This window comes from Takifugu flavidus, chromosome 20, assembly GCF_003711565.1.
Source record: "Takifugu flavidus isolate HTHZ2018 chromosome 20, ASM371156v2, whole genome shotgun sequence".
NCBI classification, from domain to species: domain Eukaryota; kingdom Metazoa; phylum Chordata; class Actinopteri; order Tetraodontiformes; family Tetraodontidae; genus Takifugu; species Takifugu flavidus.
Window position 1 is genome coordinate 1,568,474 of NC_079539.1, and position 27,851 is coordinate 1,596,324.

At 48.0% G+C, this 27,851-nt stretch overlaps 4 protein-coding genes across 14 annotated transcripts; 1 reads left to right on the forward strand and 3 right to left on the reverse strand.

The window, feature by feature from the left end:
• Positions 1-4,130: 4,130 nt before the first annotated feature.
• Positions 4,131-11,915, reverse strand: LOC130517723 (PH and SEC7 domain-containing protein 2). Of its 5 annotated transcripts, none has more exons than XM_057019768.1 (17): positions 11,508-11,915; positions 10,545-10,827; positions 9,725-10,277; positions 9,122-9,203; positions 8,704-9,034; positions 7,026-8,432; positions 6,820-6,900; positions 6,634-6,746; positions 6,494-6,552; positions 6,312-6,401; positions 6,182-6,225; positions 5,945-6,108; positions 5,672-5,742; positions 5,440-5,585; positions 5,217-5,361; positions 4,909-5,055; positions 4,131-4,834 (listed from the first exon to the last, which is right to left on the reverse strand). In XM_057019768.1, the coding sequence occupies exons 3-17, from the start codon at positions 10,100-10,102 to the stop codon at positions 4,547-4,549; spliced, it is 3,546 nt and encodes a 1,181-aa protein (XP_056875748.1). In that variant the 5' UTR covers positions 10,103-10,277; positions 10,545-10,827; positions 11,508-11,915; the 3' UTR covers positions 4,131-4,546. The 5 variants fall into 5 exon arrangements, with proteins under 5 accessions (XP_056875748.1, XP_056875753.1, XP_056875749.1 ...); XM_057019773.1 differs by lacking the exon at positions 11,508-11,915 and having other exon boundaries at positions 7,026-7,809; positions 7,849-8,432; positions 10,545-11,387; XM_057019769.1 differs by lacking the exon at positions 10,545-10,827.
• Positions 11,916-12,721: 806 nt separating this feature from the next.
• Positions 12,722-15,668, forward strand: LOC130517730 (zinc finger protein 3). 2 transcript variants are annotated; one of them, XM_057019799.1, is made up of 2 exons: positions 12,722-13,081; positions 13,365-15,668. In XM_057019799.1, exons 1-2 carry the CDS (start codon positions 12,883-12,885, stop codon positions 14,891-14,893), a joined length of 1,728 nt encoding a protein of 575 aa, XP_056875779.1. In that variant the 5' UTR covers positions 12,722-12,882; the 3' UTR covers positions 14,894-15,668. The 2 variants fall into 2 exon arrangements, with proteins under 2 accessions (XP_056875779.1, XP_056875778.1); XM_057019798.1 differs by having other exon boundaries at positions 12,733-13,081; positions 13,362-15,668.
• Positions 15,669-16,468: 800 nt separating this feature from the next.
• Positions 16,469-17,384, reverse strand: LOC130517741 (proteinase-activated receptor 3). Its single transcript, XM_057019829.1, has one exon. The coding sequence runs from the start codon at positions 17,366-17,368 to the stop codon at positions 16,469-16,471; it is 900 nt and encodes a 299-aa protein (XP_056875809.1). The 5' UTR covers positions 17,369-17,384.
• A 1,899-nt stretch (positions 17,385-19,283) lies between these two features.
• sapcd2 (suppressor APC domain containing 2) lies at positions 19,284-27,694 on the reverse strand. 6 transcript variants are annotated; one of them, XM_057019817.1, is made up of 6 exons: positions 26,498-27,645; positions 24,346-24,479; positions 20,885-21,031; positions 20,701-20,802; positions 20,502-20,603; positions 19,284-20,419 (listed from the first exon to the last, which is right to left on the reverse strand). In XM_057019817.1, exons 1-6 carry the CDS (start codon positions 27,279-27,281, stop codon positions 20,291-20,293), a joined length of 1,398 nt encoding a protein of 465 aa, XP_056875797.1. In that variant the 5' UTR covers positions 27,282-27,645; the 3' UTR covers positions 19,284-20,290. The 6 variants fall into 6 exon arrangements, 3 of the variants coding, with proteins under 3 accessions (XP_056875797.1, XP_056875795.1, XP_056875796.1); XM_057019815.1 differs by having other exon boundaries at positions 20,502-20,630; positions 26,498-27,630; XM_057019816.1 differs by having other exon boundaries at positions 20,502-20,627; positions 26,498-27,577.
• Between the last annotated feature and the right edge of the window lie 157 nt (positions 27,695-27,851).

The following is a 27,851-nucleotide window of genomic DNA, read 5'->3' on the forward strand; positions in this document are numbered from 1 at the left end:
CAGTTGTTTCCCCCGTTTTCTTTATATTATCATTATTATTATTAGCATTACATATAGCTGCAGCTTTTTCACTCATTTAAAAAGAGCAATGATGCTGAAAACGTGCATCTGTTTACTCCTCTTTTTTATTTTCTGCATCATGTAGTTTTATTTGCCATTATTTCGGCCCTCTTTGTGGCTGCGTAATTGCAGCGCGTTAACGACAGCACGGTTCGGCGGCGCCGCGGCCCACCTGGTGCCGCCACACGGGTGCGCGGAGGGCTGCGCGTTGGCTCCAGACCCACTAGCACAGCAACTGCTGCAGCAGCAAAAACCCACCATGAATGGGGAAATAATGAAAAAAAGAATTGAGGTCTTACAAACAAAAACGCCGGGAAAACGTCTTTTTTAATTGTCCAAACTTGTGCGCGGTGCGTGTGGCCCCGCAAATCCCATGACATAACTCTGGAAGCTTTTGTCCCACAGCCCAGACGGTCGCTTAAAGTCCTCAATATCGCTTTGGTGAGAGCAGCATCTGTCTGTTAATGAAAATCAACCGTGACATCTTCCTGTTTACAGTCTGCGCTCCTCTTTCCCCCCCCCACTTGCACTCCTCAACTCTTTGCATCCCTCCGCTGCCGGACCGGCCACGTACCGCCCTGTAAACTTTAAACAATAGATGCATTTCGCCCCATTGTCGTCGGAACGGCTTGGCCCGCTCCAGACGTCCCATCAACGGACCGGACAATCGCTCTTTCTGGTCCCCTGCTCAGGCATGCAGAAAACACACGCACGTCCATACACAATCACGCGGAGGAGCTTTCAACTCAAAGCAGGAAACAGGCGAACGTGTCGACGAATGTCCGGTTCCTCAACAGTGAGGCAACGGTGAGTGTTAAACATGACCAATCTTACAGCCAAAAGAAAGAAAATATACCCCTACGCGCGCACACACCACAGCAGAAATACCTCCTCTGTCTCTTCGGGCCTATTAGAGAGGAGCTTTTGGGCCGCAGCGCTTCCAGTCTGGTAATGAGCCCGGCAGCACAATACAGGCACCGGGCTGGAACAGCTGAGGGCAGACAAAGCTGGCAGGATGGGGCGACTGGGACTTACTACATTTAACACACGGCCATACTGGCGCATTTGTGTAAATGTGTGTAAACTGGAGAGAAAGGGCAAGAATGTGTGTGTGTGGAAGGGAAGGCATGTGTCCCATTATCATTATGAGGACAAATTCAAAGACAGAATGGGGGCCCCTGGAGAAATTGCTGCCAAAAAGGCAGCAGAGGAGTGTGTGGCAGTCAGCGGGATGATGGGTCAGGGTTGTCCCGCGCCAGTCATCTGGAAAGTTCAGCACTTATCTCAGGGTCTGAGCCGCTGGACAGCCAATTCAGCCCGGAGGACCGGTTCTATGTGTCCTGGAATTGGTCCTGCTAAAGGAGCTGAAGAAGACGCTGTTGTTTTGAGCTGTGAAGGGTGGGTCCCACGCTGCGGCCCATGAGCAAATCAATAAATAGTCATTAAAAGATTTTAAGCTGCGCCTCAAAGGGTTTTTTTTCTTATTTAATTGGGAAAAATTGGAATTTTCACCAGATTTTTTATCATCTGAACAGGAAGACCCGCAATATAGCTCAATAAGCTAACCCAAAGCATTGTTTCCTGCCTCAAAAGAGACGAAATATTCCCCAAAAATTGTAGCAGTCATTCTGTAAAGGGGGGGGTGGACAGACAAATGTACAAGCATGGAGTCATACATATAGATCCTGGTATAAATGACACCTGAAAGAACAAAAAGAAAGCCTTGGAACACCTGAAGAGACTTCAAATGACATTACCCCGTCCTCGGATTTCAAGAGGCCATCTAATCTCTCCTCTCCCTTTAACCATAATGCACTTGGAACAAATGTGGCAGTCAAACAGAGCAAAGTGGTCAAACAGAGGCGGTTTCTGTGTGCGGACAGGCGGAGGGTGGAAACACAGGTGCCCTGTGTCCGAGCGGCCTATTAACCACCACACAGGCCCTGCAGGCAGGAAGCTACTATTGACTGGAAGACATCAAGAAAAACGCACCTCTCAAAGCACACACATATTCAACACTACACACACAGAGCGGTGGATAAAATCTAGCAGGTATCAGGTACCGCCCCGAGGGAGGGGGCTGACCTGTGGAACACACACAGCTGATAAAAAAAAAGCTCATTCCGCAACACACACATCTGGATATGGATTTAAAACGCATTCGTGTGTGTGTTCGGTGAGATAAGAGCGGCAAACACCCGCGCCGACGTCGGAGTCTCGCCGCACGCCGGCTCAGGTTCATCCCGCATCTTAAAAGCTCCCAGGATCCGAACCCGCCGAGTGTTGTCAGGGGCGGGAGAGCATGTGGAAGAGGAGAGGCCAGAAAGAGGTCATGCGTTGAAATGCCCTTAAGCAAGGCACTTGCTTCAACCCTCTCAATAAAGGGCTCTTTTGCGTTAAAAGGGGAGAAAAATGTCGATGGGCTTTAAAGGGTTTCTGCTAATGAAAACCGAGGAGCGACTCACGTTCCGAACTTCTCGTGGGAACAAGCACAAATAAAATAATTACGGCAAATCAGAAAGAAGTCAAAGGAAGAAGAAAACGACACATTTAACTGTTTTTGACAGTGTGAAAGACCTTTAAGATGATGGTCTGAACGCATCACTGGGTGTTGTTGTTGCCTAAATACAGGGATTTAGCATCCCCCCCCCCCCAAAAAAAAGAACACAAAAAAATGTAGCTTTTTAAAGAAGTGTAATGTGTTAAAACATTTTCATTATTTTCAAATTGCAGTTCATATTTCAGTGACCTCTATGACCTCTACACTGTCGGGGTTGTGAAGGAGAAATTTATGTACATTTCTGGACGCATTGTTATCTTCCTCAGTTCCAGTTGCGGGTTCTCAGGAGGAGGAGACGTGAGCCAGAGAATCCACACGACTGAAGGGACCCGACAGAGTCTCCAAGGTTTCTGGCGATGGAGAAAGAGACGAAAAAAAGGAGCGGCTGAAGCGCCAGGAGATGGAGAAATGGAGGGTTTTTGTAGATAAGAGGGTGGAAACAAACAAGTGGAGCGTGCGAGGCGTCAGCAGCAGATGGAGAATTCGCATCAGCGGGAGGAGCAGAGGCGAAGGAGCCAGTTTACCTTGTTATCCTTAAATCACTAGAGTAGAAGTAAAGATTAAATCGGAGCTGTGTTGTGACTTTTATTTCCCGATATTTCAGTGTCGGCTTGAAGGGGAAGAGCACCCAACACTAGGAGCAGATATGCTGGACGAAGCCCATAATGATCACAACTTGAGCTTTTGCCTTTTTAATTACCCACCCAGGCCTGACTGAGCTGCACAAAGCTCAAGAATGGAGTAGCGCAGACGGAACAAAAACAGGCCGGCTCCTGGGTAAGTATGCCCTCTGAACCAAGCAGCCAAAGCAGCCCCCGCTGCTCCAGTCGGTCATTAATGTTGTTGGAGAGGAGGAACGAGACGGCACTCCAAAACAAGGCCACCGCCGCGACCACTGAAGTCATGGTCCGCAGGCCATGTGAGAAGAGCTTTGTGTCGGGGGGGATGAGGCCGGCGCGGCCAGCACTTTAGCCCAGATTAAACATTTGGGTTTGATCTCGGGACGCGGGAGTCCGAGAGCGTGCAGGTTAGCAAAGATGGCGTCACCTTTCAGCGGCGGCGCCTGTCTCTCAAGGCGCGGGGATGGCCCCCGGGGGCCGCCTGTCAATCACCTGGCCCATCCGTCACCTTCATCTGCGGCATCTGACTTTATCTTAATGAGCTGTTGTTCTTCCTGTGAATGAATGGACTCTTTCCACTCACAGCACAAAACGTTGAGCATTGTCACGCTAATTAAGCGGTGAAGATGATGAGAGAGGGAGAGAGGGAGAGAGAGAGAGATTAGTCCCACTGACAGGGGCCAGATTTTGTTGTTTTGGGGTGTGTTGTGCAGCAGTCAACCTGGCCAAACACATGTCTGGTACACACACACACACACAGTTGGTATAATCAAATAAGAACAGCTTAACTTTTTAGCGTTTGATGCGGAGAACTGAGCCTGAGATGGCTGCTAGTTAAATCTGTAAAATATTTTATATCAAAAGTTAAAATCAAGACTCACAGACCAAAGTCAATAAAAAGAGAAGCTATGTTTAATTTTTTTTTTTCCCTGCAGAGGAAAACAATACTTTGAAATGAACTCTTCATCTGGAAAACAGCAAAGCAAACTTCAGGAGCACTGACAAAAAAAACTCACAATTTATATACACAGTATTTGAAACAGTAAAAGTGCCATGAGGATTCTTTTAATACAAATTTAAATTAGCTGACAACACATGTCGCGCGCGCCCTGAGATCTGCTGTCAAATATCGCCCCCTAGTGGTTGATATTTTGAGGCATCTTCCCACGTTTTAAAAAAAGTTTCTTACTTCAGCTTTTGTTTTCTCCACAGTCAAACAAAACGAAATAAATTAATTCCGAATAATAATAACTTTAGAATTCCCTGAGGTTATACGATAAAAGTGCATTAAAACAGAGAGAACCTTTCAGGCTTCTTGATTCAAACGGGGAATGATGACCCTGCGGTAAGTCCTCCGCTCTGAGATGTTGCGCTTGACTTTGATGACTGTCTGAGGAGGCAACTCTGGCAGAGCAGGGCTGGAGTGAGACTTTGTCAAGCCCTCCTCCTCGTCCTCCTCTCCCGCAGCATCGGCGCACGCGGCTTTGTCAAACAGGCTCAGGTTTGTGACGCTCAACGCGTCTTCAGCAACGTCCTCCTTCTTCACGCTCTTCCAAGCCTCCAGCACTTGGATGTAGATCTCATAGCGACGTGTCTGCGGGGGTTGTAGACATCCAGTCACTATTCGGGGGACCTTTTGCAGTTTTTCATGCACAACGCCTCGATTACCTCGTAGTGAAGGTACTCTGCCCTGATCCGATGCTCCTCCAGCTCCTTGGCTTTGGCTTTTTTGCGCTCCGGAAGGTTCTTCTCCATGTATGAGATGTCAGCCCTGAAGGACTCCAGCATTCCCGAATGAGACTGAAGCTGACGATCCTGAGCACAAATGAGCCACAGCTTTTTGTCAGAGCTAAAATGAGTCAATCTGACAACATTGAGGTGGATGCTATTGCTTAAATCAGTAAAATGTCCGACTAACACCTCAGAAAGCATTCATAATTCAAAATAGCAGCACTGAGAGGAATATGAGCTGATACCAGAGTGTGAGCAGACTGCAGGGATGGCAGGATCGGCCTGAAGAACCTTCTCTGACTGCCCACGGCAGCTGGAAACGGAGGCGAGGACTGAAGAGCTGAGACCAGGTTGATGCGGCTGATCCAGGAGTTCATCTCCACTTTGCTCCTGCGAAGACAACAGTCCAAGATCAACTCGCTCGCTGCTTTGCACAGATGCCTAAAACTGTCGCTGCGGCTGACTTACACGGCCTGGAAGAGGAAAACCCGCCAGTCGGCTGTCTGCAGGCGGAAAACATGCGGCTTCTTGGTGTAGTCGGCTGCCGGCTCGGCCAGAGAGTGATGCACACTCACCACCTCCTCGTTAACTGGCTGATCCCTCCGATAATCCACCTGGCAGACACGAGAAACCCCGAATCCCACTCAGTACTCTATCGCTGCACAGCGGGGAGAAGATCAAGCAACACTGAGCTCCAGACCTTTTGCAGGTAAAGAACCATTCCTTTCAAAACCCCATTGAAAGTCCTCCAGCCTCGTTTACCCCAGGGAACTGCCAGGCAGCGGGTAGAAGGAAAAGAGTAGTCAAATTAAAAACCTCTATATCTGTTGTGTGAAAATGTAGGGGATTGTTTTAATATGACACAGTCTTATTTACTGCAGCCGATGCCCTTATTTCCAGTTACACGCAACAGCAAATGGGCAAAAAACCACTGGGAAAAAAACAAAAAAACATTGCCGCTCGTCTCACTCACTGCGCTTCCCGTCAACGTCGGCGTGGAGTTTTCTATGAAGCAACCCCTCTTTGATCTTGGAGGCCTTTTTGTCGTGGGGGACATCCAGGAAGGGGTTGGCCGTTGAACGCCGCGGAGCGTCACTTCCTGCGTCTTCATCCACTAACATCAGCTCCCCTTTGTCGCTGCACGTGCAGAGATTAAACATGTGAAGGCTATTTCATAGAAACACGTCATGGTTCAGACACCTGCACTTACACTGCCCACTCCAGCGGCTCGCTCTTTATAGAATTGTAAAGGCTCTGAAATAAAGTCAGGGAGATCATTTTAAAGAAAACCTTCCTGCAGCGACACGACGTTGCTTTCCAGAAACCAACAACTTTCTTACTTTTAAGAGGTCTTTGCTGAAGTTGGTTCCTTCATTCATCCCGTCCAGATTGGACACAAACTTAGAAGAGGACATGGACTTCCCCACATTCTGTTAAAAACCCAGACGTAAAGATAGATCAGCCACGTCAAAACAAACTTTAAGATGTCAGTACATGGTCCACAGACACAGGGAGCGCCCACCTGACCGTGCAGGTCGGTGTTGAGAAGCATCAGGGCGCAGGTGAGAGCCAGCACAGCCCCTGAGGAGAGAAAGAGACCAGCGAGAGTGGCGCATCTGTGCGGGAGACACCCGTCTTTGGCCAGAACGTACCAAAAATCACCTGAGGAGGAGTAAGAGTCGGGGTTGCACTGATGGAAGCGGCAGGCGAAGTGCTGCAGGACGCGCTCCCGCTCCTGAGTCTCCCCGATCAGCACCACCACTTTCAGGAACGACCTGGGAGGAAAGGACGGCAGCAGCGTTTTACAAGCGCGTTTTCGCCGGAGCCGCCCGCGACAATCATTCTCACCTCAGGGCGCCGTCGAGGGTTTGCCCGGTAAAGTCAAAGAATTTCAGGTATTCCTCCCCGACAGCACGACTGAAGTCGTTACTAGAAGGGAGCAAAACTCTCTGTCAGCAGGATAAAGTGACATTATTGCTTTAATAGCAACATTACGCCGTCGCCGAAGCAACCAAAGTAACATTATAAAATAGTGTTCGGTGAATTCAACTTACTCTTTGTCCAAGTGCTTCACCACGTCCACACGCTGGAACCCGTCCAGGTTAAACAGCCGTTCTGCAAGTCGCCGGGCCATCGCGCTGTCCACCTCGCGTCCATTCGCGTGAGGTACTGCCGTCTCAGCGGGTTTCGCCTGCTCCTCATTGGCCAGAACCGTGTCTGCCGAGCCTCCCTCGCTGACTCCTTCGACCTGACGTGACGTCGCGGTCCGTTTGTCCTGACTGAACTCTTCCTCCGCCGTCTCCGGCGTGGCCTCGCTCTCCGCGGGCAGCTGCTCTGTTATTTCAGGCTCATCTGTCTCCCGCGGTTGCACAAGCTGCTCCGGCAGCGTCGCCAGAGACGAGCGGCTCGTTTGCTCTTTCTGCTCCGACGGCTCCGTCTGCTGCTCGGCTTCCACGGCCAAGTCTGCGTCTTCAGGTCGGGCCGCCTCCGCTGGCAAATTCACAATCTCTGCTGATTGTTTTAAATGTTGCGGCGGCTCGACGGCTGCAGAGAGCGGCTCCTTTTCTTGCATCGGCCTGTCAGTCATGTGGATCTCATCAAAGTGTTCGGGACTCTCTGGGGTCTGCGGGTCACAGGTGTTACCCTCCAAACCCCTCTCCTCCAGCGGGTCACACGTGTTACCCTCCAAACCCCTCTCCTCCAGAGGGTCACACTTGTTACCCTCCAAACCCCTCTCCTCCAGCGGGTCACACTTGTTACCCTCCAAACCCCTCTCCTCCAGCGGGTCACACGTGTTACCCTCCAAACCCCTCTCCTCCAGCGGGTCACACGTGTTACCTTCCAAACCCCTCTCCTCCAGGGGGGCAAACGTGTTACCCTCCAAACCCCTCTCCTCCAGCGGGTCACACTTGTTACCCTCCAAACCCCTCTCCTCCAGGGGGGCAAACGTGTTACCCTCCAAACCCCTCTCCTCCAGCGGGTCACACTTGTTACCCTCCAAACCCCTCTCCTCCAGCGGGTCACACGTGTTACCCTCCAAACCCCTCTCCTCCAGGGGGGCAAACGTGTTACCCTCCAAACCCCTCTCCTCCAGCGGGTCACACTTGTTACCCTCCAAACCCCTCTCCTCCAGGGGGGCAAACGTGTTATCCTCCAAACCCCTCTCCTCCAGCGGGTCACACGTGTTATCCTCCAAACCCCTCTCCTCCTCCCGTGAGTCTTCTACTCCCTCTTCATCATGCTCAGTAACCACCACAAGTTTCTCCTTTGCAGCCTCACACTGATCCACATCCTGATCCATATCGTTCCAGGTTTCTGGCTCTTCACTCAGTCCTGTGGGATCTTCATGTGACTGCTGGAGTATTTCTAGGTCCTCTTCACCCTCGGGGCACTGACTTTCCCTATTTTCAGTAATGAGCACTGCGGCGGCGTCAGTCTGTTCCGCCACAGCGGAAACCTCCCTGCAAAAAGTGAATGAAATGGGGAAGTTTAGAATCCAGACCACACGACAATCACTTACGATTTACATAATCTACCAAAGATAGAGCATCCTGACAGCCGGGGTCATTATCTTAAAGGCCAAGAACATGTATTGTAATTAAAGCCGTTCTCAGACACAATCAAAGTGTAATTCTGTCAGAATGATCCAAGTAAATGTAGAATTATGTCTCCTCTCCTCGTTACTATTGTTAATTTACTGTGACATTTACTGTTCCTGCTCCTGAGACTCACCCTTGATTCACACAGCTGCTGAATTCTGACTCTTGTTCTTCCGTGTGAGTGAGCTCCGGTACAATCGTCTCTTCTTCCTCGTCTCCTTCCTCTTCAGTCCCGGATGAAGACGGCTCTTCCTCAAAGTCTCCCTGCCCAGTCAGCAGAGTACAGGGCTCCTGCTGCTCCTCCTCCAGTTTTAAATCTACGAAACTGCCATCCTCCGAGCCCTCGCTCTGCTCTAGGATATCGGCGAAGTCTGCGGTTTCCACAGGGCCCGAGGCTGTCGAGGGCTCCTCCTTTACGTCCGACTCCCTACCTAAAACGTCTAAAAGGACATTATCCAGTTTTGCTGTTGGCCAGATAGAAATCATGAAGTTTCCCTTCTACCCACAAATGAACTGATGAAATGAAAAAGCCAGCTCGGCGACACACGTACCGTTATCACCCGGCAACAGCGCGTGTGGCGAATGTTCCTTTTCCTGTGCTGTCGACTGTTGCGCATCTGCAGCATCACATGGCTGGAAGTTGCAACACAAGCGCATGAGTTGCTCCAGAAAACAACTCAAACAAGTCAACATGCATCATCATTCTGGCATTTACACAACCATATGTCCAAACTTACGGGGTGAAAGCCCTACCGGCTGAGGTCCAGTGACGTTGTGATTCCCATGGCTACGTCCCCCTACCTATCCTCAAAGGATCCAAGCAGGGAGCTTTGTTTTGTTTAACCACTGTTTATGACTATATCTTGCCTTAGTCTCAGCTACATTCTTTGCGTTCTTTAGTCCAGACTAAGAAGCACTAGGGAACATGTGAGCGTGAAGATATGATTAGTTTTACTTGAGGTTTCTGACAAATAATTTTATAAGATCAAAAGTTTTAACGTGTCACGCTTGAGTATTCGACTCTTGCTTTTACCACATTCGTTTTCCATTTTTGGACCTGTCCCCCCCCCCCCGCGGTCGCTCAGACACGTGTCTGTGAAGGGGCGAGCTACAGTAGCAACGAGGAAAAGGGACAATAAAAGCCTAAAGCCCACCTCTGAGTCGCTTCCTGTCCTCTGCAGAACCGAGTTTAAAAGCTGCAGATCGATCCTCCAGTCTTCCTCGCTCTCCTCCTGATCTTGTGGAAGTTCCGGAGAGCTGCTGCCGCCGCTGACCTCATCGTCCATGTCGGCGTCAGTCACGAAGAATGACATTTCAGTGGCGGGATCGGGCACGTCCCACTGGACCATGGCGGAGGAAAGTCGGGGGCTGGTGCACGTCATGGGGCGCAGCGGCCATATTATTTGCTCCCACTCCTCCGTGTCCTCCGTGGGCTCTTTCTCCACATCGGCCGGTTGGTCGTTCACAGGATCCCATGAGTCTCTCCGAGGCTCCGCAGCGTCCCGAGAGGAGGGAAGGATTTTGTCGTCCATCGCCGCTGTGGCACGTCCTTTTTTTGGGGTGACTGTGGTGAAATCGGTTGTAGCTGTGAGTGACGGATGGCTACAAAACTTCCTCCACTGCAGGATGACTGAGGATCATTTTGCAAGAGCCGGAACATGTGAACAGGGAAGCCCTTTACAACGTCAAATGTTGCCGCGGACGGATCTGCAACGAGACAAATGCACATAAAAAACATACATACAGGAACAGTAGTCGTGCATTTTGTCGTAAAAGCGCATTTGAAAGGGAAATCTGACATTTTCGGTGAGGATCAGCTAAATAACGACACTATGAGCCGTGTACAAGCACAAGAGCAAATATGGAATTCATTAAAAGTTGCACTGACATATGAAGGCAGTGGGCCACAGAAGTGAAATAAATTAAAAAACACAAACAAAACAACTTGAAAGCCTAAACCAGGGGAATACTTACATCTACCAAGCAAAAACAGTCCAGCAAAAGCTCCTTCTGCGTTAATATTTTCACCTCCTTTCAGTGCAGAGATGCAGTGCGACGCTCATAACTAAAAGTACCTTTTTCTACTTCCTGACCACAGACAGTTAAAAGGAGAGCAGTGGAGGGTAGCGCCGATTCAGTTTAACTGTGTGTTCCCTCCTCTGTTTATCCTTTATCTCCACGCTGCTGTGTGACACCGCGCAAAGGAACCGCATGTTGCCAAAACACAGCAAGGGCATCTCTTCCAGGAAGACCGAGACTATGAACAGAACGTCAACAGCTAAATATTAATCACATTATGAGGAGCAGTCAAAATATCACTCACGGAATTGAGCACATCATTTCTGTCTGACTCTCTGCAGCCTTTGCCCTTCTTTCTTTGGTATTCTGTAAATGTTTCTGTCGGCATCCGGCCCAGAATTTTACCGCATTTCCTTTTGTGGGTGCTAACTTCTCAGTTCCTGTCAGTCTGCTAGATGATTGAAGAGCATTAACTGTGAAGGCATTACCCTGAATATTCTAAAATATTTTTAAACAAACTTCTATGTAATAACCCCATCCCGGTTGTGATTAGTGATTCCTCGTTGAGGGAAATATTGTGTGTTTCACATGATAACACCATGCTGAGGGTTGATATATGCAGTGTTGTTGATAACAACTGTAGACCTAATAGACTGATGACGGAAAAAAATCAAAACGAATGTGTTGGGAGAAGCAGAGAATGACAGGAAAGGGTTTACACCAAACAACCCCTGGATGATAGAATGATTGAAACAACAGGAAAGGACAAGTACAAGACTTAGCTGTAGGGTGCAAGGAAGACGGCAACAAAGATGTGCTCAGATAGTAAAATAATGTCAATGTTAAACCACGAGTGAAGCTGAACCGTGTTAGACTTCACACAAATGAGTAGATTTTCAAATGTAAAGCATGACTTACCCCCTCCAGGGTTTTAAAGCAGCATCATATGATCAGCCTTGTGGGAGGAAAGGACAGCTGGCTGCGTTATACTGGGTATAAAGAGCTGTGTCTTCTCAGACATATTCACCCACACACAGAGACACACACACTAGCATACAAATAACCCTGACTTCAGTAGGTCTGAACCTGCAGCACGCAGGGGGGAAAAAAACCCAACTTCCGCTGTCTTTAAACAGAGCAGAGCAGAGCCGAGTCTGTGCTCTTGCATAAAAAAAGCACATGCCAGAATCCAAGTTTTTGGACTTGAAAGTGACCTGCTTCGTCTGCTACTTGTCCATTAAGGATCAGATCAAGATCAGACTTGCATCTGCCTCAGACCCTGCTCGTGTCTCAAGACATGGCTGAGGCTGACAGGGGAGAGGGCGGACTGAAAAAGAAAGCTGCAGAGAGGCAACAAAGAGGAAGAAAAGACACATTGTGATTGGCAAATGACTCAAGACCTCAGAGATACCTGAGAGGTCTGGTTCCACACCCACAGGCCTGAAGGCATGCAAGCAAACACATCCAATGGGGGAGTGCCTCAGCTTGGTTGCTGCGACAGCAAAGAAGCGGTAAAACCAGATGGTACTCAGAGCCAGTGTGCACAAGGTGCACCTCTTTCTATTTGCTTACTCGCTTAGCATCTACCTGCAAGGAAACTAAAAACAAACCTCATATTCCTGAGCTGCAAAATCCTTGGAAAACACTTGCTGATGCCTCAGATTAGGTAGATACGAAAGTAAGTAAGTTAAAACAACAAACGTAGGGATTTTGTTAAACTTTGCAACAGTTATCTGATTATTTAGCATAATTAGCCCATTAACTATTAGTCCAAACTAAATTAACTGCAGCATCTTAACGTAAAATACCCCACTGACAGCTACTATTGAGCTAGATTGATAAATAGTGGCGGTAATAGCTCCAGTATTGATGAATGACCATCTTCAAACACTATGAGGGCGCTACATAAATTAAAGTGTCGCTATTAAAGCATCGCTCTTACCTTACCATTGATATGGGTGTCCTTGTAGCTGTTGGAAAGGTTATATTGGCAGACGTAATAATGTTCGTCGTGACGTTTCCAAATAACTTTAGTCCCTCTGTGCTCATTTGTGTCAACAGTAGTGCGTTGCAGCGCCACTTACCTGCTGTTCTTCTCCGCGCCGTCAGGGGGCGCAATGCACCTGTAAGTCGTTCAACCAGCTGGTCGCTGTCGTCATTTTCATGCGACGCTCTCTGCTTTGTTTGTTCCGTACACGCAGCAAAGCTGCGCACACCCACCTTTGTCCACATACTTTAAACCGTGAACAAACATCTGGGGAGCTTGTTTGTGTTCCCCATCGCATGACTTGAGATGGCCAAGTCGAGTGATTTGAAATTCCTGCTGGAATCGTCTCTGAACGAGATTTTTAAAGCGACAGTCAGCGACATCCTCGACTCAGTGGACCGAACCCTGTCTGAATACCAGGGCACAATACATAGGATGGAGTCTGAAAATGAGGACCTAAAACGGCTGCTGTTTGCACAGAGTAACCCTGAAACCGCTGTGAAAGGTATGATAACATAGACTTTCAGCCATTCGCGCACTCGATTCCTTTTTGTAATAGCATCCCCTTCATTTAGTAAATAAACCCTTATATGTTGATCTGTACAAAGGAAGAACATATAGAATCGACGGGTATTAATAATCACAATCCACGGAAGAGTAACCCATTCCCAGTCAACTGTGCAATGCCTGGGTGATGTGGGGTGTACCAGCAGAATGGCACTGTTTGTTTTGGTAACTAGGTGACCATATTCTGCATTATTCTAATTATTTTCATCTTTCTTAAGCAGAAACAAGTGAAGAAGATGGAGATGACAACTGTTTTGGCTCCGAATGGACCAGTCACCCCAACACCTCCACCCAGGGCAGGTTCAAGATGTCCATTTGCAGCAGTGACAAAAAGAGCTGCAGAAGGAAGCACACAAACAGGATGAGGAAGAGCACATCTCCATCAGCTTTACTGTCAACCGAACTCATGCTAGAAAAACCTTGTCTGAACGCCACGGAGGTATGCATCGCTACCCAAGACATGATATCTGTCAAAACAGAGCCTGATATAGAGGAAAGCGTTGCCATCGACCTATCGCAGCCGTTGCCCCTTCTCCACATGCCGGTCAAACAGGACAGCACAAGTGTTACTTATGAGAGCCGTGATGAATACATGTCTGTGTCGCCGCCTGGAGGTTTGGAACCAGACGCCAGAGACGACGAAGGGGAGCTCAAAGTCACTATTGTCTCTGACACGTATATGCGGGAGGGGCACCTGATTAAAGATGAAGAGGAGGGGCAGGATGCGGCGCTGCGGCGGGACGATGCGGTCACGCGAGAGTTGGCCTACAACGCCGGAGCCGAAGGTGCTGGAGGAGGAGCAGGCCGGCGGGTGGAGGCTGGAATATCCGAGGAAAGCAGCTCTCCTGCTGAAGAGCTTTTGGAGAACAGCGACAGCGTTCTGCAATGCCCCTCATGTCCTAAAACATTCGACCAGGCGGCGTCACTCAATGTCCACATCAAGACTCACAACCGGGAGAAGACCCACATTTGCAGCTATTGTGGGAAGTGTTTCAAACGGGCCGATCTTCTCCGATCCCACAAGCGGACCCACACGGGAGAAAGACCATATAGCTGTAACATATGCAGCAAAACATACGCCTATCCAAGCCAGCTCAAAATCCACAAGCGTCTCCACACCGGCGAGAAGCCGTATTGCTGCTCACACTGCGGGAAACGCTTCAACGAACACAACCAGCTCAAAGTCCATTTGCGGACTCACACCGGAGAGAGGCCGTACAGCTGCCAGGAGTGCGGAAAGACCTTCAGCAACGCGGGCAACCTCCGCATCCACGAGAGGATTCACACCGGCATCAAACCGTACTGCTGCACTCAGTGCGGCAAACGCTTTAATGGCTTGGGTGACCTGAAGACCCATTACAGGATTCACACCGGCGAGAGGCCGTACAGCTGCGAGCTGTGCAAGAAGACTTTCAGCCAGGCTGGTCACCTCACCATACACATGCGGATGCACACGGGAGAAAGGCCGTACAGTTGCAACGAGTGTGACAAGAAGTTTACGGTGGCCAGCAGCCTCAAGCTGCACCTGCGGACTCACACGGGGGAGAAGGAATACTGCTGTTCGTACTGCAGCAAGAGCTTCAGCAGGTCTGGTCACCTCAAGAGACACGAGCTGGTCCACACCAAGGAGAAGGTGTTCCTCTGTAACCAGTGTGGGAAGACCTACACTGACCAGTCCTCTCTTAAAAAGCACCTGAAGGTGCATGTAGCCAAGGAGGGGAAAGCTCAGAGTGAGACTGAGAGCAGTTAGAATCTTGGAGAGGGGTCACCAAATTAGTAACTCATAAGCATTTAACGTAAATCAGTGGTAACATTTTGCCTCTGTTGGAGCTTTAATGTGGACTTATAGCTCATCTATGAGACTATTATCTCATGCATTACAGTGTTTAAAGCACCTTAATTTCAAGGCTTGCGTAGTCAAAGATGTGATCTGGGTAGGTTCAGATGTTGGCATATTCAATAGGATTGGTTTTATTTATATTTATCTGTTCTCATAAAAGTTAGAGAAGACGGGACCTAACGAAGAGCCGTTTTAAATAACTTTTGTTGTGACTTTGACTTAACAGTAGAAATAAAGTTTCTCACAGGATACAGAAGGAAATATTGTTTATTTTGATGCTTCTGCACATATTTATACATGACGTAATGCAATTTGTAGTAATTAAATAGCCAAACATATTCAATGCTACGGTCAGCAGATCCCATCGAGGTACGGTCATGTTTTGTAATATCACTGCACACTTGGCAGTAAAAGCGGAATCACCGTGCAATAAAGCTTTAAAATAAAGTTCTGACAAATGCCAGAACTGGACAACCTGGGAGTCAAACTCAACATCCTGCTCTCCTCAGAATGTCGATCGAGTCGATGTTTTAGGGCGTCTGTGTTTAATCGTTAGCATATGTGCAGCTAACGTAGAGATAAGACGACCACTGGTTGTTGTGATGTTATACCCGCACAGGTCTGTACAAAATCTTCGGACATACATGCGTGTGTTGTAACTAAATTAAAGAGTAAATTTGACCAACATGTTGTTTTTTTTAAAGCTAACTCTTTTTTACATATTCAGCTTCCAAGAAGATTTCATTTTATTTCGAGATTCCATCATTTCCGCCTCAAATGTGGGACATCGGCAGACACTTCAGGGAAATCCTTCCATCCACTTCCTGTTCTTATCTCTAATCGGAGCCGCGGGTGGTGCTGGTCCGTATCCCAGCACTTCCAGGGTGAAATTTTCCACAGATGATTAGTTTAAGATGTAAAAACATCAAAGACACTAACTGAACCTACATTTTGTTTGAGCCTTTTGGAATTCCGAGAACCAGAGAGCGTGGGTCTAACGCAGGGGTGGGCAAACATTTTGATTCGTGGGCCACAATGGGTTCTAACACAAGGGGCCGGACCAGGAGCAGATGGATGGATGGAGTGCTTTGGTAACCTCACCTCATTGGAGAAAAAATACACATCTTGGGATATGGAGAAAACATGTGCTTTAATTTCAAATGAAAATGAAGAGAAGCATTACAACAAAATATCTGACTTTGGAATGAGTCTTAAAACACTTAAAATCAAATGAATAAAATGTGCCTTTTTAAAAAAAATTAATAACCATTTCTAATTTAAAGCACTGAAAGTTCTGTTATCCTTCAGGATGTCACCATCACTCTCCTCCTGACTGTCTTTTTTCTCGTGGGAAAACACCAGAATTGCAGTGAAAATATAACATTAACAAGGTTTATTCATTTAATTTTTCAAGTTTGACGGGCCGGATTAAAACGTTTAACGGGCCGCGTGTGGCCCCCGGGCCGTAGTTTGCCCATGCCTGGTCTAACGTGTATCCCTACTGGAGGTGCTGTGGCTGCCCAGGCAGCAGTTGTGGCTGCAGGGCTTCTCCTTAGAGAGGTAGAGCATCGGCTGGATGCTGCTGCTGAAGTCCATGAGGCCAAAGGCGATGTAGTGAACGTAGCAGCGGAACACGTCGGGGGAGAAGTACTCCTGGAAGGGGAACAGCGCGACAGGCGGGAAGTAGTTGAAGACTATGATGGCCAGGATGATGAGGACCATCTTGAAGGCTCTCTTCTTCACCGGGTGCATCTCGTCTCTGCCGGGTCCGGACTGCCGCAGCGCGCACAGTATGGCGATGTTGCAGAACACCATGAAGGCGAACGCCGCCAGGATCATCGCCGTGAAGACCTTCTCGAAGTTGACGATGTTGCCCACGCATTTGGCGGCGGCGTAAGCCAGCGTGATCACCCAGACGACGGCGGCCAGGACGGCCCTGTGCTGGCGGTCCTTCAGCTCGGTGAAGGTGATGGGATGGACCACGGCCATGTAGCGGTCCAGGCAGATGCAGGAGAGGAAGAGCGGCGAGGTGTCTTTAATGCCGTAGAAGAAGCGCAGGACGTACCAGGTGCTGCTGGTGGTGAGGAAGACGATGTTTGCCAGCTCCAGAGGGGGGATGAGGCAGAAGAGCACGTCCAAAACCGCCAGGTGAAGGATGAAGATATCCGAGGTGGAGGAGTCGCCCTTGTTTTTGTGGATGAGCCACAGCACCATGACGTTGGCAGGGATGCCCAGGAACATGTTGAAGAACTGGAGGCCCAGGTACCAAATGATAACCGCGGGCATGTCTCTGCAACCCTCGTACACCGTCTCCTCCGCAGAGGTGTGGTTGAAGGGCCTGTGGGAGATGAAGAGCGCCGAGGAGTTTGTGTAGAGAGTCTCCATGGTGCTCAGATCACAGGGGTCAGCAGAAAGGTCACGTCTGTGAGAGGAAGTGGGCAGAGAGTGACTGGAGAGGATCTGTCAGGGGGGGCAGATGAAACAGTATGCTCATGTGTAGAAAAAGGTCAAATCAAGATCATTGTTCTAACTAGAGAAAATAGTCAGTGATTTTTAAATTTAAGAATGCATGGTGAGTTAATTTAAAGATGGCAGCTAACGCGTTAGAAGCAGCAGCCGCCAAAGTCTCGGATTCCCCCAAGATTACTCATTTATTGGTCAGAGGGTCCCCGTAAGGTCGCACTTAGAAGACCAGACTGCTGGTTTCTAATCTGGGACCCCCAACGGTGTCCTAAAATAAATCTGAAAGGTCACAAGATGATTAAAGAGATAAGAAGATTCACAGGTTTGTGAGCTTCCCCATCAGAAAAGGACATAACGTCTGGAAGCTGCTTTTACTCACACTGACATCATTTGAATTTAGAAATCTAAGATTCTTGTTCATAAACCAACACCATTTTTACAGATCATATGATAATTCTATAATCATACTAACACACCAGTCTTGGAAAATGTCTCTTAAGTCATGTTACTGTAGTTCTTTGGCAAGATCCCCTAAAACTACCTGATAGCAATTTGATTATTATTAAACTTCCTTGATTCTGTTTTTCCCAGACAGCAGATCACTAGTAAACAATGCCTCTTACCTTGATTTTCTTGTTTCATTAACTGATCCAAGTGCCTCAGATCCAGACTCACAGCGACCTGACTATACGTTAAAAGGAGTTCTTTGAAAAATGCAGAACTTTGCATGCGTGGCTGACCACAGCCGGAATAAAGCTTCTCTTCAAGACCAAAAGGCTTCAAAGCTTCAGGCTACTTTAAGAAATCTCCTTTACCTGTTCCATCAGACGCTGCACCGCCGACCCTGTAGCGCCACCAGTCTGAACCAACTCACCTGAAACCATATTTTGGGAAGGGACCCAACACTACAGGGAGTCGATCATCCAATCACGGCGTTGGCATCATGGCGTGTGGGCTGAGCATCTCCCCCCGGAGCTCACAGCATCTCATTTGGGCCCTCCTGAACTCATCACACGTTTATTTTTTAGATTTTATTGATTGATTTATTTTATTACTTTAGGTGGACAGTATGGGGACAACTATAAAGCCTGTGTGGGGGGGCTTGTTTTTGGCAAGAAAGCCATCATCCATCAGGACGATTGGCAGTGATGCAACAAACTGATGTTGCCTGACGGAAAAAATCAGCAGTAAACAACTGATGCAACAGTCCAGAAAATCATGTCTGTTTCCATTTACTGCAACCAGGTGTAAGATGTTACGTGAGGCGCGGGGCAGGTCGGAGGTCCGTCAGTGGGCTCGCACTGAACTCAGCATGCAGAAGGAACCCTGAGCCGAGGGTCCCCTCGACCCATTGTGACAGCTGACCTTTGTGTTCTGATACAGAGGACATTCATCCTTGCTGCCGTGGCAGGGTGCTGGCTATTTTAGCCTCCATCTCTTTATCATACATCTGTTTAAGGGGGTGTTCTCCTACGGTTACGTGCTTCTCTCTGGCTGTTGAAATTCGACCCAGGCTTGTTTGCCTTCATGCAAATGATCTGTATTGGCTGGGCTTCTAGACTCTGCAACAGAAGCGGAAACTCCAACCAGTACACACAGGCCCAGCAACGGGAACTTTAATTAAATGGGTCTAATCAATTTTAAATTCCCATAAATGCATTAAAGACAAATAGAAGCACCATGGAAAGACCTATCATATGGTTGTGGGCAAATCACTGCACATTTGCACCATTTATTGCCACCTTCTATTCTGTGTGGTGATGTTTATGGTTTTAAGTTGCCATTACTGAAACTTTCATAATTTCTCTGTTTTTGTGTTCCGACTCGAAGACACACATTTGTTGAGCTGTGTTTATTGTTTTACATCTCATCTTATATTTGAGTACTCTCAAGACCAAGTAGAAGGAAAAAAAGTTCACACGTAATGAGGTTTGAGCAGCAAAATAGAATACAATCAAACAAATGGGAAACGGACACCAATAATATGATAAGTGCGGTTTTCCCAGTGGTACCATGCAGATCCTTTATAAAACTACCCTTTTCTTTGCTAATGTCACCCACTTCCTATATATCTCTTCTGTAAACTTGTGGATGGCTGGAAGATTTTACACTTTTAATCTAAATCAAAGGAGGAGTGTTTGTTTCACGTGTGCTGGGATTTAAACTCCAGGTTTTCCAATTGAAAACTCTTTAGAACATAAAATATGACCCATGCAAAATAGAACATTGTAGATTTTATGCAAGCACTGGCCAAATTGATGACAGAATGCCTCCACGCTGAAGAGCTCAAGCATCATGCTCCAACACATTCGCTGTCTACCGTGTGCGCCGTTCCACGCTCCGTTCGTCGTGCAAACTTCCAAACTTCTCTCAACTGTCCAAACTCTGCCTCAACAGGGCAATGGCTTGTGAAATCTCTTCCCATTTCACCAAAAAAACCAGCTCTGAACATATAACATGCTACCATAAAATGTAAACCTTCTAGCACTTCCCGTCTCTCAGTCACACCCAGAAAGTCAAAGGTCGTGGAAAACGTATTCAAAGAGGGTAGTTTTAGAAACAGAAAGAAAGAGAGCTGCTGTTTCTATAATAGAGCAGAGCTCTTTCTGATAGGAGTGTCTCTTTAGGACTATTATCACAGGAGAAGGCTATAACAAAGTGTTCAGGCTCCCAGGTCCGGTCAGGTTCTCCTCATCGGGGTAGTGCATGTGTTGCTTCGGGGGAGGAGTGGTCACGTGCTGCTGCCGTGTCATGGCGGAAGGTGCGTCACTGACACAGGCTTGGGTAAACGAATCGGCTTCAGTCTTTGGGACAGAGACGGTGATTCCTGCGTGCTGACGTTTCTCAGATGAAGGTCGAATCCAACGTGCTGGTGTCTTGCGCGCCGCGGGCTCGGGCCTCAAACAGCTGCTTTATCAAGGCGGATTTCTCCTTCTCCAACTGGGCGATGCGCTCACTCTTCTCCGTCACCTCCTGAGAACGGGGAGAGGGATCAATGAGCCTTGGCTGCTATTAGTGACACGTGTGCTTTTGCAGGATGTGGTCGGTGTTACACCTGTGTGAGGAGCCGGTTCTGATCCTTCAGTCTCTGGATGGCCTGGGGAGGAGCTGGACCTCCTGGACCTGGAGGCTGGGGGTTAGTTGAGACTGCTGCAGCCTGAGTGGCACCAGCAGGGAAAGACTGCTAGGAAACCATGTTATATGTTATTATTGTTGTTGTCATTGTTGTTGTTGTTGTTGCATGCAGCACTCACCATCCCAGTGCAGGTGATAAGGTCGTTGAGACAGCGGTTGACCTCCTGCAGTTTGGGAATAAGAACATTCATGCGACTCTGAGTGGCTTCTGTGAAGAAATCCTGGGAAGGAGAGGAAGGGAAAACGATCTCAAGGTGCGTGTATGGACAGGTATCGTTCAGGGACCCTGTGTGCTGTACAGACCGTGCACTGGGAGTTCTGGCCAACCTGTCGCTGTCTCTCTGTCACGTTATGGATTTGGCCCTGGTACCAGTCTCGGGCCCGCTCCACCGCCTCCAGGCCTGCCAGCAGTGAGTCCTTCTCCTGCTCCAGCTCTTTCATTTGCTTCAGCTGTGTGTGAAAAGAAACGGGGGGAGGAAAAGTTGTAAATCAAAATGAACAAAAGCCGTAAAACATCTCATTAGAACGACCCTCAGCAGGAACAACATTTAATTTTCATATTTCTCAGCGCGCCACTTAGAAAACCTTCGGACTGGGTCCGGGATTAAATCTAAAGGCTGGTTTTGGGCTGCATGCTAGACAAACTCCCGTCTTTTCACAAAGACATCTGCAAACTCTTTTGTGTTTGGGGGAGACAATGGCGCCATAGCAATTGTGCCGGACTCTCTCCCATCCTGAACAGCGTGTAGAGGAGCCATCGGAGCAGCGCCATAGCAACCACCCAGCAACCTAAGAATGGGGTAAACAGCAGACCCACTTTAGCTATGGCCAGTGTGTGCGTGCGTGTGTGTGTGTGTGTGAAAGAGAAAGAGGGAGAGATGTGTGTGAATGTGCATTGAGTTGTGCTGACCAGGCTGTCCATGCTGCACACAGGCCAGGCCTCACTGCTGGCATTCAGCCACCTGATGTGTCATCTTTCTATCCACAACATCACTCCATTCCTCCATCCCCCCGTGGAGCTCAGTACATTCCAGAGATCCTCGCTCACAAGAGCTGTTTAGAACGCAACACGCAGGAAGTAACCTAATAATGGACACGTGGTTTGTTTAACAATTAAGTGCTCTTCCAAAGATCACGCCAAGAGAATAGGCAGAGAAGACAGGAGAAAGGGATATGGAGAAGAGGAGGTCTGTGAGTAGGGGGACACACAAGCCAGTGTCCCAGTGTCAGGACAGCTCAGTGTGTATTGGACAGAACAAAACACCTTAAAAGGGGGGGAAATGAAACTGGAAAAAACCACAGCAGGGCAGCAGAGCAACAGTTAGCTTTATGGAAGTCTTTGTATGTACACGTGAGGGCCAGATGAATTCACACAACAATACACCTACAAAACCAGCAGTGGACCTTGCTTTTTAAGCTGAAAACACAAAGAACAGAACAGCCTTTCTGACAGTGAAACTCAGGAGTCTGAACCTTGAAGCTCCGCAGCTGCTCAGACCTCCATGGGTCCACAAAACAATGAGTGATGACATTATTCTGTGACTGCACAGCAAAAGAAAGGTGAGGAAAAAGTTCAATATTTCAGTACAATCGGGAGCATCCAACAAAAAAGTCTGCCAATATTTGTCAGTTCAGGATTCCAACAACAGAAGCAGAGTTTTCATTTTCACTTCAAACAACTTGAGTCCTCTCGCGATCCGAGTCTTCGTCATGGTTCAAATCCTACAGCTCTACAGAGCAAAACATTAACGCTTTCAAATCCTGACTCGGGAATTGTAACTGGGATATCTCCCAGCTTCTGCCGCCATCTCTGCTGTCGTCCTACTCACCCAGAGGAAAAAGTGCAGGGCCCTGCTGCTGTAGAGGCCACTGCTGAGGGGGATGAAGACGATGGTGTAGGCCGCCCACACAGCCGTCCAGGCTGGGCCGGGCTGCCCCAACGAGTCCTCTACTCCTTCCAGGCCCCTGGGCCTGACCCGGCTCACTACCATCAGGGCAGCTGTGGGCCAAGTCGGCCTGGGTGGGAGGGCCGCGGGGACGGGGGAGGAGAGGGGCAGGGAGGGAGGGACAAGGAGGGGAGTCAGTCAGTCTCACAGAGGGGGTTAGAATAATAGAGATGAAGACATGGAAGAGGAAGAGGCGAGCTGCAGAGTGTGAGAAATGTTGTGAGGCAGGGGAGAGAAGTGAAGGGAGGCATGGGCTGTGTGCTGGAGGGTGGGAGGGGCAGAGTGAGGGGGGAGGCAGCAGACCCAGGGATGGGAGGGGAATGAGGGGGCCAACAGAAAGTGAAATGGAGAAGAGCTTGAACCAGAAAGCCTGCCTCTATTGTGTTTTCCTAGCTGTTTGCCTGGTCTTGAACGTCCCTTTACATCCAGTCACTCCTCAGCTCATCATCAGTCCCAGCGACACGTTCACTGCTGATGTCCCGCTTTTCCTCTCATATTAAAGCATGAAGACCAAAAAATAATCACTCGAATGAGGTGTCTTGGTGTGGCCAATGAAAAAAATTCTCTCTTGGTGATTAACCAGCAATACTCCGGGAATGTGCGGGAACATCACACTATCACAAACCAGCTAAAACTCCAGATAAAAATGAGGGACAGAGTGTAGTTGGATTAACGTGGCCTCCAAAACAGCGAGAGCGAGGATATTTGTCCTTACTCATAAACATTCAACATATAGTGTCCCATCAACAAGGGGGGAAAGGTGAACAACATCCCATATGGCTTGATTTAACAGTCATTCCGGTTCCCGATGGTTGTCAAATTTGTTGTGTTCTTGAATGAATGGTCTGATGGAATGCGGTCGTCTGGTGTGTCAGCAGCACGTTGCAGGACTTTTTATTATCTGAACCTTCAACCTTCAGAGCCTCGCTGCTCTAAGGAACGGTACAGGAAGTCATTCCTGCCGTCCGCCATCAGACTATATAACTCATCCAAACCCAGCCAAAAACAATAACTGTGTAATGCTCGTGTTGTAATTTTATTTCTAATTTATTCTATATTTATGTATATATGCTTATAATGCCTATAATATGTATATATTATATATGTATATATATTATATATATGCTTATAATATATGCTGTATATATGCTTATAACATTCTAATCTTATCTGTATTTTTTTTTTTTTTCTGTCTCTTTACTCTGCATACGCTGCTACTATAATTCAATTTCCCCACGGGGATGAATAAAGTTCATCTTAATCTTAATCTTCATCAGGTCACGCAATGCTTTAAACAAAAGAGCTTTTTTTTTACTCTAATTCAACACAAATCTGGATTGTGAGACTTGAAAGAAAGATCAAATCAGAATTCATGTGTTTTCTTCTCCTGTGCACAGGAGCGGACCTCTTACATTATCTTGGGCAACACAGAAAACAACTGTCTGGCGGCTACAAATAGCTGCTAAAACAGATAACAGGAGACATCTGGCTTTCTTCCTTCTTCCGGACGTCATCACCTCCGACCAGCTAACCACAAACATGTCTCCAATCAAAATAGCGCTAAAGCATAAAACGTGTTGTCACGCGTGTGATCAGAATTATAACTTTTTTTTTTTTTTAATGGAGAAAAACAAAAAAACAATGGATGATGCATCGGTAGCTGGAGATGGGAGGATGTGTTACGGATTTAAAATGATCCAAACCAGGAAGAAGCTGACTCATTGCTGTTTTCCAAAAACCGTTTCTCATTGACACAAAGGTGTGGCACCTCTAGTGAAACCTTTAACACACATTGTTATTATGCGTGTGTGTACCAACCAGTCCATAGTCCACTCCGTTGGATATGGTATGTCTCCTCTGCTCTTCTCGAGTCCGCCCGTTCCGCCTGGAACCTCCAGAAAATCCTGTTGCTGATTCGCTCTGAGATCTCGGCAAACCAGATTTCCCACCGCCTGAACCGATGCAAAGAGACTGAATCAGATTCAACACCACTGTAATGCACACTGGAATTGTTTTAACTATGAAAAGAAATACGCTACAATCTGTTCAAAAGAATACTTATATGACTTTATTTTGCTCACTGGAACTGTTGAGCCTAAATATGCTGCAAAACACTAATGAATGTATATTTAATTTTAAAAAAAGACAAATACATCAAATCATTCCCAAGTTATAAAATATAAGATTCTATTTTATTTTGCCAAATTTGTAGACAGTTATTTCAACCAAATAATTGCGTTACCATTACTCGCCACTGGGGGGCGCTATATCCCACAGATTTGGCTGCCATCAACAAGAAAGCGTGACTTTAATTCAACACCCAAGGCTGTTTAAAAATCAAAATGCATGACTAAAAAGCAGACAATTAACTCTGGCTTATTCTCTAAATACAGGAACAGGACTAAGAACTGAGTAACGGTGCAATCCACAAACTCTGACAGAGATTACAGATGGCCCTAAATACCACAGAGGAAGGGATAATAACACACGACAGGTCCTGAGTAGCACAGGGGGTCTGGTCATCTCATAGAGGAGGCCATGTGTTGTGATTTATAGATCAAAAGATGCTCCTAAATTGAGGTGGGTTTTATTTAACTGTTGCAAACTCAAGAATGCCCTTGGAAAACCATCTGTAACAGCTTCCCTTCAGATAATAGCACACATCTAGTGTTTTTCTGAGAAGCTCCTGATCTGATGGGGAAGTGGCTGCCTCCACTGTCTAATAACAGATTATTAGACAGCAGCATTCTGCAAATTTTCCCAAACTCCTGAGGGAGTGACAGAGTTAGCCGGCTGACACAGTGGTGACATCCAGAGCTTTGGGCCTTTTGCCACTGCTGTATTTCTGTGAGCCCTGGCCTGTCCGCTGTAATCTGGCCTAATCCAGCAGAGTTTGGCTGCATAAAAGGGATTACAGCACGGTCAGCGGTGGGCTGTCTGTCTTCATTATACGGCCACTGCATGAATATGACCATGTCCATAATATGACACAGAAGTGTGGTTTTTGGATGCGTAACTCATGAAATAATGTTTGACAGACAGTTTTAAGCAAGTGGCTGGTGGGATTTACTCTCATCCAGCAATGGTGAAAGTGACGAGGGCCGATTTGTCCCAAAGGTGGCTGCTCTGGTCACGCCGATCCACAAGCTTCCCAGAATCCATCCGAACAAAAATTTTGCACGAAGCAAAATCGGTAACGGTGATACCGTCCCCCTCGGGGCACAGAAAAGGCAGTGGCACACAGACAGGGCTCGGTGTAGACCAAAGAGACGGACACATGGGAAGATTCTTTTGTCAGCGGATCCTGCAAACTTAAACCAGCTCACTTGGGTTGAAAATAAAACCTTAAATTTAACCATCTGACAGTAAAACCTTCAGAATGAGATATTTCTGGAGGAATTACTGACACGACCTCTGACCTGACCCGGGGTCAACGATGGGAATCATTCAGCCCGTTGGATACTGTTTCAGTTTAGCTTGTTTAAGATGTGATCTATGTCTAATGCCTGCAGCGTTGGGGGGAGTTTTTTGTTTGTTTTTTTACAGGTTATATGTGTAGTTTCAGGCCCGCTCTTCTTTTAAGCTCCCTTTCTCCGTGTTTTGTGGTTGGCAAAGGCTGATCGACCCTGACGCGGAGGAACCCTGCAGACATTGTGTATTCTTGTGTGAGTAACATGGATCTCTACATCAAATTAGATTAAAGTGTGATGCTGTGCTTGGAGCTGGTAAGGCACTCGCTTATGCATGCAATCAGAGGGGGGAAATACAACAAAACTGGCCTGGATGACATTTATAGAAATGAATAAACTGGAATAGAAGTGTAATTACATGATAACAACGGGTACGGGTGAAGACGAGTATGCTTCTGGATTTTGACAGGCAGGATTTGGAATGATTGTAAATGAGAGTCCCCGGTGCACTCTCTGAACTGTCCCCGAACTCACGCACGCGCGATGCGGCTTTCACTTACTTGGTGCGTGCAGTTGGGGGGACTCAAGCGCGAGCGACTCGATGGACCTGACCCGGCTCTGCTGGGGCTGAGCTGGTTTGGTGGTATGGCCCTGCTCGGCCCGGTAACACCCTCCCACGGGAAGGACGGGATTCCGTTCCAGACAACGCCCGGACCTGTCTGAGCCCGCGCTGTACGGGGCCGGTCCACATACGGGGTACCCGCCCCCCTCCTCCGGCCTGGTTCTGTTCTGCAGGGAGGACGAGCGGTGCGGCTGAGTGTTGGTCACATTGCTCGGCCCCAGTGGGCGCACCTTGTTCTCCACCCGCGTCCCAACACCGCATGCGGACAGCGGCGCGGGTTTGTGGGGCTGCTTCGGTGCCTGTTGCGGGTGCACGGCCGCCTGGGCCTTGCAGTGCGCGCTGTTCTCCGGGTTGAGCATGGAGTACCGCAGCCCTGCAACGAAGCGCTCGAAGGTGAGGCAGCCATGCGGCGGCGTGACTCTGCGGAGGCAGTTCAGCACTCCTCCGGGAAGGTCCCGGGTGTTTGCACCCTGCCACCGGCTCTCGATCTCCGAGATGTGGACGTAGCCCCGTCCGGCGTCATCCAGGATGTCAAAAAGGGTCCTTAAACTATGCAGGAATGCTTTCGGCAGTCCATTTGTTGAATACTCCGTCTCTTTGGGTTGCATGTTGGGCGCCTTAAAGCTCTCCGCTCTCCCTGGATACGGCTGTTTTGTCGGCGCGCTGTAAATCGCGGAGGTTCCGTCCAGTTTGCAGCTCTGGTCAGCGGTTATCAGAGCCATGGATGAGCCGCTTATCAATCAAAAACACACCAAAGCAAGCTTGTTAGCTTTAGAACTCACTCTGTTGCGCATGCAAAGTGACTCACGCGGTTCCAGTTGAACATGAATCGAAATAAATGTTTCCAAATCTACTTGAAACCCTGAAATATCCCTGATATTTGACTGTTTTGCCGCTCTGCCGCCCCACCGACACTATGCTGCTCTCCGCTCCACACTCTCCTTTTTCTGGCGAGGACCTCCCTTCAAACGACTGTGCGCGAGCGCTGCGGGGGATCCTATTGGCTGCGGTGTGCACGAGCTCGTCGCTGATTGGTGCAGGCCCGAGCTTGGCTCCAGTTTGAGTCGCGCTTTTGTTATTACTGATGTTGAGACGTTATTTATATAGCCTGGATATGATTCCATATGGTGACAAAGAGCTGTAGGAAAACGTTACAAAACAAGGAAAAGGACAAACGTTTGTGGAATAAAAGGTAGAATACAAAACATTAACGCGATGTTATGTCTAGTTTGATGTCTAAAATATTACCATGGAATTGAATGCTTGATCGTAGTGAATACAAGCCAAGGTCA

Bases quoted from the DNA above. Each gene is read 5' to 3' on its own strand.
- LOC130517723 (XM_057019769.1), bottom strand. From the start codon at position 10,102: ATGGACGACAAAATCCTTCCCTCCTCTCGGGACGCTGCGGAGCCTCGG. The intron at 6,747-6,819 runs GTGAGAATGATT...CTTTCCTCCCAG, and splicing joins ACCCTCGACGGCGCCCTGAG to GTCGTTCCTGAAAGTGGTGG. The intron at 6,226-6,311 runs GTAAGAAAGTTG...ACTTTATTTCAG, and splicing joins TCAGCAAAGACCTCTTAAAA to AGCCTTTACAATTCTATAAA.
- LOC130517730 (XM_057019798.1), top strand. From the start codon at position 12,883: ATGGCCAAGTCGAGTGATTTGAAATTCCTGCTGGAATCGTCTCTGAAC. The intron at 13,082-13,361 runs GTATGATAACAT...ATCTTTCTTAAG, and splicing joins CCCTGAAACCGCTGTGAAAG to CAGAAACAAGTGAAGAAGAT.
- LOC130517741 (XM_057019829.1), bottom strand. From the start codon at position 17,368: ATGGAGACTCTCTACACAAACTCCTCGGCGCTCTTCATCTCCCACAGG.
- sapcd2 (XM_057019815.1), bottom strand. From the start codon at position 27,281: ATGGCTCTGATAACCGCTGACCAGAGCTGCAAACTGGACGGAACCTCC. The intron at 21,032-24,345 runs GTTGGTACACAC...TTTCACACACAG, and splicing joins ACGGAGTGGACTATGGACTG to CTGAAGCAAATGAAAGAGCT. The intron at 20,420-20,501 runs GTGTAACACCGA...CCCCGTTCTCAG, and splicing joins AGAACCGGCTCCTCACACAG to GAGGTGACGGAGAAGAGTGA.